This window comes from Triticum dicoccoides, chromosome 3B, assembly GCF_002162155.2.
Source record: "Triticum dicoccoides isolate Atlit2015 ecotype Zavitan chromosome 3B, WEW_v2.0, whole genome shotgun sequence".
NCBI lineage: Eukaryota > Viridiplantae > Streptophyta > Magnoliopsida > Poales > Poaceae > Triticum > Triticum dicoccoides.
The window spans coordinates 152,329,991-152,341,766 of record NC_041385.1 but is presented as its reverse complement, the minus strand read 5'-3'; the positions used below and the strand labels follow the sequence as shown (position 1 = coordinate 152,341,766).

General features: G+C 45.5%; 1 protein-coding gene across 1 annotated transcript; it reads left to right on the top strand.

Moving 5' to 3' along the window:
- Positions 1–6,479: 6,479 nt before the first annotated feature.
- LOC119275280 lies at positions 6,480–11,121 on the top strand. The gene is made up of 3 exons (XM_037556095.1): positions 6,480–7,025; positions 7,122–7,233; positions 10,208–11,121. The coding sequence occupies exons 1-3, from the start codon at positions 6,829–6,831 to the stop codon at positions 10,628–10,630; spliced, it is 732 nt and encodes a 243-aa protein (XP_037411992.1). The 5' UTR covers positions 6,480–6,828; the 3' UTR covers positions 10,631–11,121.
- The last annotated feature ends 655 nt before the right edge of the window (positions 11,122–11,776 follow it).

Here is an 11,776-nt window from a genome sequence, read left to right as displayed (position 1 = left end):
GTGGGAGATATAGCCGCATCGAGGGCGTTACATCAAACTACGGTCATCACCGGAAAGAAACCCAATTATTGTCACCTTGGGGTATGCGGATCATAACATGCAATAGGTGCATACAACTTGCAACATAGGATCAAGAACTCAAATATATTCATGAAAACATAAAGGATTCACATCTAAAATCATGGCACCGAGGCCCTAGTGACAAGCATTAAGCATAGCAAAGTCATATTAACATCAATCTCAGAACATAGTGGATACTAGGGATCAAGCCCTAACAAATTGACTCGATTACATGAAAAATCTCACCCAACTTCATCACCGTCGAGCAAACCTATGAAGGAATTACTCACTCCCGGTAGTGAGCATCATGAAATTGGTGATGGGGAAGGGTTGGTGATGATGATAGCGATGAATCCCTCTCTCTGGAGACCCGAACGGACTCCAGATCAGCTCTCCCGGTGAAGAACAGGAGGTGGCGGCGGCTCCTTATCATAAAACACGATGAAACTTCTTCTCTTATTTTTTTCTTGGGGAAAAATAATTTATAGGCTTGAGATTAGGGTTAAACCCAGCCATGTGGGCCCCACAAGGCATCGGGACGCGCCCAGGGGGTGGCCGCACCCTGTTGCCTTGTGGACAACTGGTGGCCCCCCTCAAGTGAATCTTTATTTCAGTATTTTTTATATATTCCATAAAATGTCTCCAAAACATTTCATCCGGTTCCAAGAACTTTTATTTCTACACAAAAAACAACACCATGGTAGTTCTGCTGAAAACATTGTCAGTCCGGGTTAGTTTCATTCAAATCATGCAAATTTGAGTCCATAACAAGAGTAAAAGTGTTTGAAAAAGTAGATACGACGGAGATGTATCAACTCCCCAAAGCTTAACTCATTGCTTCACTGGCCGCCGCCCTCCCGGGAGCCGGCGCGGGCTTCACCGGCCGCTCCTCCGGTGGCGGCGAGGTGGGGAGCAAGGTGGGGAGGGGGCAGTGGTGCTTGATCTAGGATTCACCCGCCGCCGCCATGGAGGGCGACGCAGGGGACGAGGTCTCTCCTCGCTCTCACGATTTTTCTTGTCTCTTCTGAGGAATGTGAAAACGTAACCTCAAAAAATCTCAACTCAGGAATGTGAAAACGTAACCTAAAAACTCTTATCTCGGGAATGTGAAAACATAACCTAAAGATATCTGCAAGTCCTTGTTTTTTGCACGGAGGACCTTGATAGTGGGAAGGAAAATGCAATTGGCTTTTGTGCCTACATTTTTTCTTGAGTAAGGACTTCTTATTCAATCAATATATCGAGCTGATAGAACTGAAATAAGCGAATGTCTTATCTCTGCATAATAAGATGCACACAAACAACACATGCAAAGAAGAAGAAGTAAATCATTTTAAAAAAGAGTAAAAAATCACTAGAAGAAACAATGTAAGATGGAGGAATTACCATCAGAAAGTACACGGTCGTCCATGTTCGAGAAAACCTCCCTTGATGTAAGCTCCAGCAGGTTAGACACCATTGTAAAAAGGTCTCTGTCCTCCGGTCTATGTAAGATAGACCAAGTATGAAGTCAATGTGTACATGCCCTGCACATGAGTTGAAAAACATTTTTATTGAAAAGCCACATCATTCTTGGAAAGCCACATGACCCAAGATAGGGTTGTCACCCATGCGAGAATAAACCAATGTAAATTTTCATCAATACCCTTCAACCAGTTGGCAAATACATTAGGCACAAAATATTTAAAAAAACACATTACACGCACTCCATGAATGGTAGATGTTTGAAGCCATCTGGAATGTGGACTATAATGCAAGAGATGGGAACTAAAAACAACTTCAAATTTAGACATAGTATGTAATAAGAACAAAGAGAGAAAATCTGGAAAACTTCTAGGTCTTCGATACCGTATATATTAGAATCGACAAAGAAGGGAATTACGGTATCGAAGTCGCACTTGAACTTGTGAATTAGAGCAATTTCAAAAAAAAATTGGAAAAGGGGCTTACCCCAGCCTCTACATCAGAAATACGCATATGAATCATATTATTAAAAAATCCAGTAACAAAGTCTCCAAGTCTCAAAGTAAGAAATAAAACAAAACGCTCATAAGAGCCAGATCGAAAGTCACAACCGGCTGGCAAATAAAATAGGAGCACTACATGTCTATCCTGTTACATGACCGTCATCCAAACCGGTTGAAAATAACCCGAGCTACCATCTCCCATCGGGTAGACGCAGTAGCCAAACGCCCCCTGGCCTCCGTCGGAGTGAGTAGAGACCACATACGGATCAATGTTGTGGCCCTAAAGATAACCTGCGAAAAGTGAATGTTCGATGTTCTGTTAAAAACCAAATCATTTCTGCAGTTCCAGACTGCCCATAATAAGGCACAAACTTCAACACGAATGTGCCTCGCCATATCTGAATCAACCCCATCAAGGCACGTTCCAAATAACATGTTGATGAAGGTAGGTGGAGTAATATTAAAAGCAATATGAATCGAACGCCAAAAAATCTTAGCCAGCGGACAATCAAGAAAGAGGTGTCTGATAGTTTCGTTATGATCACAAAAGCTACACCTAGCAGAACCCATCCAATTGCGTTTTGCTAGATTGTTCTTTGTCAAAATGATTTGTTTATGTACAAACCACATAAACACTTTGATTCGCAAAGGTACCTTCACTTTTCAAACATGCTTCGAGGAGGGAAGCCTGGATGCAATCTTTTTTCTTGGTCAAGTTTTTTCGTAAAAATACAGGACAACTCACCTTATGTGGTGGATTTGTCGTGTCTTTTTTATAGTTATTATGGGTCCATTCGATAAAAGAAATGGGAACGGGAGAGCGGGCAGGGAAAAGGGGGCCGACATTTGTTTGCTAGGAAATAACTAAATATTTGATGAGCTAGAAATGATAAATCCACATGCTCATCGTTGCTTCCTCACAAAAAGCCACTTTTTGGAATGTTGGGCCTAAACTCTAGAGACCTGAAACGGCTGTACTGTGATTGATTGAATCTCAAGTCTTGCATATCCTATTATATAGCCATGATATACCATAATATTTTGAAATCATCTTATCAACTAGAGGACTTTGTTTATTTCCTTGTTTTTGGTCAATGGTTTAAGGGGTCTTTAGTTCCGGCGAACACTTTGCTTTCATCTCCGTATCCGCGTTGTATTAGCTTCAGTTTTGTTTCCGGTAGTTTTCATTTCTGTATTTCTTTTTGGGGTTTGTGTATTTGTTTCTGTTTTCGTAGAAAGATATGAAAACAAATATGGCAGCACCCAGTTCCGTCCGTTTTCGCCTCGTTTCCATCCTTAGGCGGAGTGGAATGGAGTGACTACGGTTCGGTGCGGGGAGCGGATTGGGACGAATATATGTGAGGTCGGATGGGCCAGCATGGGCCGGATCCGATGTAACGGTTGCGCCCGGCCCTTCTCATATCTGCCCCACGCTATATATGAGGGGTGTCTTCTTCGGGTGTCGATTAGCCCGGATGTTTGATGCCGGTTTAAGGCGCCCGTATGGGTCGGGTATTTTTGACCGGTCAGTGACCGAGCCGTCCGCCTAGACGATGTTTGAGATGTGGCTGTAGATGCTTTTATGGTCCATTCGATAAAAGAAATGGGAATGGGAAGTTGGGCAGGGAAAAGGGGACCGACATTTGTTTGTTAGGAAATAACTAAATACTCCCTCCGTTCCTAAATATTTGTCTTTTTAGAGATTTCAAATGGACACCACATACGGATGTATATAGACATATTTTAGAGCATAGATTCACTCATTTGGCTTCGTATGTAGTCGCTTGTTGAAATCTCTAGAAAGACAAATATTTAGGAACGGAGGGAGTATTTGATAAGCTAGAAATGATAAATCCACATGCTCATCGTTGCTTCCTCACAAAAAGCCACTTTTTGGACTGTTGAGCCTAAACTCCAGAGACCTGAAACAGCTGTACAGTGATTGATTGAATCTCAAGTCTCAAGTGCAAGTAGGCAACTAGCCATTGCTGGAGCTCTATGGGTTGGCAGCCATGGAGTGAGCTGACGGGGCAGCTAGACACACTCGATAAGACCTCCACATGCTTCGGCGTACGTATACGGGTAGCCCCCCTCGAGGAAAACGTGCCCTGTCGATGGCCAAACCCGGCCGGTCACACGGCATGGGAAGTCCAGCCAAACCCCACTTTGCATACGCGCAGTACGTTCGCGTGGGGGACACAGAGGGGTGACCTGATAGCGACGCTGCATGCTATCCCTCGATCCCAGTCCCAGCGTGCGCTTCAAATACACACACTGACACACATATGTAAATGTTCTTTATGCAGTGCAAACATATGGCTGTTCTTTTCTGCAATGGAAGTGAGTATATGTGGAACATATATGTGACTGCGCTTATATTTATGCACACATCTGCACACACACTTCCTTAACACGTGTGACACCTGGGAGCATACAAAAGTCCGTCTGGAAATTAAGATATGTCTAGATATATTTATTTCTCCAATAAGTATTTTTGAACGAAGGAAGCACTAATTAGTGTAATGGTTTGAAAGTATCAGCAGTAGCAGGGTGATCTATCAGTTATTCAGTTATTCAGGCAGTAATATCTTCAGGAAATACGTGCCGAAACAGTAAAAGTTTCCTTTTATGAGTAGAAAAGACCAGATTTTATACACTATTCAAACATTGAACAACAGATTTTGCACAGTGAAACAGACAAGAATAGTAAAGACCTTCGCTGATACTTCGGGGTTGTCGACCTAGCTTCTTTTGCATCTCGATTTTTCCTTCACATTTCCATCCATAAAACCGTGGAAGGCCAAATCCAACATAATCATAAAGGTTTTACATAGTTGCATGACTCATCCACCTCCAATAGATAAGAAACTTAGGTTACTAGATGCGTCGTGGCCACGGACACACTTCTTGCAATGTAAGCGGCCACACTATTGCTTCATCACAATAAGGTTGAAGAAAAAGACCAAGACCATACAAAGGAACGAAACCAAAACATCAGTGCATAAAACAAACCCACAACTGCCAAGTTAATTAGGCCGAAGCACCGGATGACACCACCGAATCGGAAGCCATTGATTTGTGGTCCAGGCACACCACATGCTCTTCGGTGCCCGTCGCGACTAAGACGGGGTTAGAGCGGTGGGACTTTTATTCCACTTGACATTGCCTCCGCCATCGCGTCTATACCTCTAGGACACAAGAAACACAAATAGAGGAGACAACTGAAATTGCTCTCTGAGTGTTGTTACCCATGCCTCCTAGTATGTCCGAGATGAGGGAATGCGGAAACCAGACTCCAGCTCGCTAACGACTAGAGTGTTTTCCTTTCATTCTCTCCTATCAATTCACAGTGTTCTAGTATCATTCTAGATTTTTTTGCAACAAAACATAGTTCTATACATAATGTGCAATCTTGAAGGGTCTCATGACTACCCGCAAAAAAATGGTTTTCATGAGAATCAAAATATGTCGTTTCTCCAAGAGAAAAAAAACTAGATTTTTTTTTGCGATGTAAAAAAACTAGAATTTATCAAGTAGGGTATTTGTCATCACCAGTAGGCATCCATGACTCTTTTTGGGGATCACTAGGCTTCGCACTGGGCCCCTAAACGAGCACTATCCCACATGATACCACATCAGTCGTGAGTCGTGACGCCACACGATTGTCGTTGAGGCGGTGTACTTTGTCCGATGAATTCCGGTTGCAGGTGACCATCACACTGGCACGAACTTATTGGCTTGAAATTAACTAGGCGATCTAGCTCAAGTAGGTCAGTTTCAGTGGAACTTGTAGTCGTCGTTGTGTCAATTTTCCATGTAATGTAGTATGTGTTTGGACCTCTGTTTCCGCAAACGGTTTCGGTGGATCTCAGTGTACAGATCGGATGGTTGTTGTTGTGATCTACTCCTTCCCTTCCAAAATACTTGACTTCCATTTGTTCAAAAATGAATGTACCTATATACTAAAACATGTCTAGATACATCTATATTTTGACAAAAGAAAAGCATGTATTGTGGAACGGAGGGAGTAAGCAACATCAAAAACCAAATATCAGAATATGTGTTTGGTAGCCAGGTGGTGGGGTTATCATGAAAAGGAAAAAGGAGAACACAATTGGACAACGCGCAACCAGCTACAAACGGGGAGCACGAGGCAATGATGCTTATATGCACAGACAACAAAATCATACTAGTACATCATCATCTGCTCTTGCCTTTTCGGAAAAAAAAACATCTGTTCTTGCCTCGCTCTCATGTAGCACGCTGATATTTCATCCCGCGGCGCGGCGCGGGTATATGGATCTCGCTCCTTTGTTGTGTGTATGTACTCTCTACCACAGCTCGACCGCTTATCTAAGTGAGGGAGGCTCATGCCCTTTTCATGAACCTACCTACCTGTCGGCGCATGTGCGAGTTCTCTCTAATCTCTCTAGTCTCTATATATACCACCCTCGAGCTCTCTTGCAACTCACAGGCTCTCACCCGTAGCCACAGCCACTACCTTCCTTCCCTCCATCGTGTTGTACGTGCGTCCACTTTCCTCCCTGGCGTCCGGCGCGTACGTCTTCACCGGAGCAAGCTATTTAGCGCGCGGCGGTCCGCCATTGTCTCCACCGAGTCCATTTCATCAACCTCAGCGACTGGTCAGTGACTGGTCTGCAGCTACCTAGAGAGTAGTGTGAGTGTGTGACGGAGCTAGGCAGCCGGCCCGCAGCTACATATACAGGGCAGCTGGGTTTGGCGCGGTCCTCGGAAAAGAACAACACCCTAACAAGAAGGAAAGGCTTTTCGGCACGTGAGGATGGTGAACACGGCGTCGGCCGGCGTGAACAAGTCGGCGGCGGCGGCGCAGGGGGGTCACCGGGCGCTGCCGCTGGCGTCGCTGAACCACATCTCCGTGGTGTGCCGGTCGCTGGAGAGCTCGCTCAGCTTCTACCGCGACGTCCTCGGCTTCATCCAGATCCGCCGCCCGGGCTCCTTCGACTTCGACGGCGCATGGTACGTAGGTTCCATCCATCCATCGGCCGGCGATGCGGGGCACTAACATATTTCTCAGTCCACCACTGACACATGGAATGACCGCCGGATTTTCAGGCTATTCAACTTCGGGATCGGCGTGCACCTGCTGCAGGCGGAGGACCCGGCGAGCCTGCCGCCGAAGAAGGCGGAGATCAACCCCAAGGACAATCACATCTCCTTCACCACGGTACCAACACAACCTCCACCACCATTGCCGCACTTGTGCCCATTGTTATTCAAAGCGCTAGCTCCTGTAGCAAGTGTCGTGAGAAGCACAAAAGGAAACAAAAAGAGGCAGTTGCACTGTCCGCACCTTGGCCTGTTTAATTGCACAGAAATACCACAATTCGGGCATCACATACAGATTGGTACCATGATTGCTAATTTTTGCGTGTCAGTACCAACATTGATCAAAGTTTTTGCAAATTAGGCTAAAACGCGTATTTATACGTATTGACGGTGTATCTGACCGATAGGGCCCGCCCGTCAGGTGCCGACGTGGCATGTTTTTTGCAGAAAACCCCCTTATGTTATATGTAATCACAAAAATACCCAAATTTTTTGCGGGAAAAAGGCTCCAGAAGAGGATTTTTTTTGTTCGCAATTTCCACCATCGAATCTGGATTGGTTTGAAATTTTCCGCCACTTGAACAAATAAATAAAAGGAAAGTAAAAATCAGCCGCCGGCGGGAATCGAACCCGCGACCTGCAGTGCACAGGCGCCACGGGCTAACCACAACGCCACAGCGCAGCTCACGTTCCTTTACAGGCGTCTCCTTTCTTATAGTATGCCTGAAGCGCTGGGCCGGCCCACCGAGGCCTGCATTTTTTTTTCGTTTCGCACTTAACTGGCGCCCGTGTTGGGCTCGTTCCTTGCCCCGGTTACTATTCGTTTCATTTCTCTTATGCTTTTATAATCCGCGGTGAACATTTTTTTAAATATACGCCTGTAGAGGAACGTGAGCTGCCCTGTGGCGTAGTGGTTAGCCCGTGGTGCCTGTGCACTGCAGGTCGCGGCTTTTATTTATTTGTTCAAGTAGCGGAAAGCGGAAAATTTCAAACCAGTCCAGATTCGATGGTGGAAATTGCGAACAAAAAAAAATCCTCTCCTGCAGCCTTTTTCCCCCAAAAAATTTGGGCATTTTTGTGATTACATATAACATAAGGGGGTTTTCTGCAAAAAACATGCCACGTCGGCACCCGACGGCGCGGGCCCCATCGGTCAGATACACCGTCAATACGTATAAATACGCGTTTTAGCCTAATTTGCAAAAATTTAGACCAATATTGGTACTGACACGTAAAAATTAGCAATCATGGTACCAATCTGCATGTGATGCCTGAATTGTGGTACTTATGTGCAATTAACTCTTCCTCACGCGACACATGCAACTTGCACTAATTAGAAATAAAATAATAATTACTCGATTCTTCGAGAAGCTAGCAGATCGATCCATGTGAAGAGACGGCTGGGATTTCTTCTGGTTGTCATCTTGTGACCACACTCGGCCAAGGCACAGCTAAGCCGTTTCCCTCCTTCCTCCTTCCGGATTTGTTCGCCACGCACTAGTGCCGTCGATCTAATCCACACCTCGTACGTACGAACGTCGTCAAGCTGACAAACGACAACCGAGATCCATCATCAAATATATGTATAGCTAGTCGCTATAGAGTAGCTAATGAGCATTGCTCTAGTTGATTATCACATTCAATGTCAATCGGAGTAGAATTTTCTATGTAGATCAGATCAATACGTGTGCTAGCTAGTACTACCTTCGTTCTGGTTTATTGGTCCTCATTATATTATGTGCCAAACTTTGACTATAAATTTAACTCACAAAATGTTCATGCATGTCACCAAAAATTATATCATTGAAAACTATGTTCAAATATGAAACCAACGATATAATTTTTTGTTAACATGCTTGTGAGTTAAATGTTTGATCAAAATTTAACACAAATTTAAAAGAGGACTAATAAACCAGAACGGAGATAGTAGATAGAGTGGTAGCCGTCAAGACCTTCTTACCATCCGTTCCAAGGTGGATGTGAAGCGCGCGGTTCCATTCCTCTTGGATGCGTCCAAACAACAGATCTCGATCCAAGGATGCTTCCAGCTCAACTACACTTAAAAAAAAACACCAGAACATAGTTACTACTGTACTACATAGTGGAGTACGTAGCCAGTAGTATACTCCCTCCGTTCCTCAATATAAGGTGTATTATTTTTTTAAAAAGTCAAACTTCTCTAGGTTTAACCAAGTTTATAGACAAAAATATCAATATCTAGAATACCAAATCATTATCACTAGATTCATCATGAACTATATTTTTACATTTTATATATTTAGTATTATAAACCTTTATATATTTTGCTGTAAAGTTGGTCAAACATAGACAATAGTTGACTTTTTAGAAAATCAGCTCACGAAGAATGCGCATCCACATGCACGGTCATGCCGCGCCATAACCATGCACGCATGCAAGCAAGCATGCATGCATGATCCACCCTTGATCTCACGATAACAATCATCATGTATATAAAATAAAGTCCTGAGTCCTGACCTGGTACATGCACAGTGTACACCGTACCACCATCGCGATGCCTCCACATGCACTCTGCAGTTGCACCCACGTTGATCACGGCACTTCAGGTAGTGGAGGGGACGAGGAGCGGTACTCCCTGGCCCAGTTCGATCTCGTCGTGCGCCAGTAGCTAGACTATCGTGCCCGTCTACTCCGTGTGTACCACTGTGGTTGCACAATTTCCTTTCTGTCTCCATGCACATGCACACTGGAAAGCGATTCTCCACCCGGCCGGACTGGATACGGAGCTTCCCCGTGAGCTAGCGTGATGAAGCGCGACACGGTGGACGCATGCGCTAGCTGGCCAGTGACAGGTCACATGCGCGTATTATGTACATAGTGTCTACTGTCAGTCTAGCGCTAGCAAACACCTCTCCTATAGTGCCTTGTGCTTATAATTTCGAGCTAGTACATGTGACCTGACGTGATGGTTTGCGAGAGGATAGATAGATCCAACAACAAGGCTATGTGTGTGTACATGCGGATGGATATGATGCCTTGTGTCTTGTGTGGCTGGGAGTGCATGGCTCGTGCTCTGACGTGTCATGTGTTGATTCGTATCGTATGCATTGCAGTGCGAGAGCATGGAGGCGGTGCAGCGGCGGCTCAAGGAGCTGGGCATCCGGTACGTGCAGCGGCGGGTGGAGGAGGGCGGCATCCACGTCGACCAGATCTTCTTCCACGACCCCGACGGCTTCATGATCGAGGTCTGCACCTGCGACAACCTCCCCGTCATCCCGCTCGTCACGCAGCTCGACGCCGCCTGCGCGCAGCCCGCGGTCGTGGCGCCCAGCTGCAAGAGGGTCTCCATCTCCAACCAGCACCAGCAGCTCAGCAGCAGCGTCCCGGCTGCCGTGCCCGACGTCCCGCCCACGGCGGCCCCGACGCCGCAGCAGTCCGTCGTCGGCGGCTGCGTCGGAGAGGTCGTCGACCCGGCGGCCAGCATGTCCGCCAGCGTCATGATGACCTGCTCGGAGCACGCCTGCATGCAGGTGTAATCATCCATTTGCCCGTTGGCTTGCGAGGACGCGACGTTTTGACGGACTGTCGAGCTCGAGCCAGCCATCGTTTGTTTCTGCGGTTTCTTTTGCCCGTGATTAGCTGTGTTTAGCACCGGCCGGTTTTCTTTTGTTCAACCAATATATTGGAGTAAGTACGTACGTAAATTGTATTCAGCTGCATGCAGATGCCTCTGAAGATCGCTTACGCTGACGACGATCCATTCATCTCTCAGCCAGCTGGAGTAGGTCGCTAGTGGCTTGCTCTGCATGCATGCCAGTGTGTGTTGCACTTGCACATATATATGTATGTTCCCTCTTTCACACATGTATACATGCATATATATATATATATCATACGCAGCAGAAGAGGAGAAAAATCATCTCTCTCTACAGCTATAGTAGTGCCTTAGTCGCTTCAACAAAATATGCTCCTGTGCACCATGTATACCTTGCTAATTGTCACGACATGTGAACTATATGAAAAAGAAAGAGCATAGTGGTTTATTATGGATCTACTCGACAACAAACAACCTTGAGATGTATCGTGTGTACATGTGGCAGCACATTTGGTACTTATCTAAGATATTATCCTTCCTGATCTAATCAAGCTCTTAATTAGGTTCCATGTTGGCATGTGATCGGCGACTCGTTTGGCATGTTTGCTTTTGCTCTGATCCACCGTTCTTTCAGGCGGTGAATGCACGTAACATGCATGTGATGGCAATCAGTAACTTGCTGTCATGCATGGTGCATGTTTTAGCTGCTTGCTCCAGCCGCATAATAAAATGCCTAGTTGATCTATTCGGTTAGTCACACGGAATGCGGATCTGAACTTCGCCAACTGGGATGTAAGATAATTGTTAACCAGATCAGTCAACCCTACGCGAAATTCTTGCCAACGGTCAGGAATTTCCATGAGAATTTCAGATCTACATCTGCAAAACCTGCATACAGATGGATGCATGTCTGGTCGATTTCACCTGCCTTTGTCCCTTCCAGGGGTCAATCGTATACACAGGAATCCAAGGAGAATGTACAGAAACTACTGGGTCTTGGGTGCATAGATGAAGTAATTTCTAAAAAATCTCAAAGGCCCATGTGGGGTTTCGTAGCATCCTCGGAAGTTTAGTCTCACTACCCTAG

What these genes read in the sequence shown, in the direction of transcription:
- LOC119275280 (XM_037556095.1), top strand. Translation starts at nt 6,829, where the DNA reads ATGGTGAACACGGCGTCGGCCGGCGTGAACAAGTCGGCGGCGGCGGCG. An exon ending in TTCGACTTCGACGGCGCATG is followed by an intron (nt 7,026 to 7,121) that starts GTACGTAGGTTC and finishes CCGGATTTTCAG; the next exon opens with GCTATTCAACTTCGGGATCG. An exon ending in ATCACATCTCCTTCACCACG is followed by an intron (nt 7,234 to 10,207) that starts GTACCAACACAA and finishes TATGCATTGCAG; the next exon opens with TGCGAGAGCATGGAGGCGGT.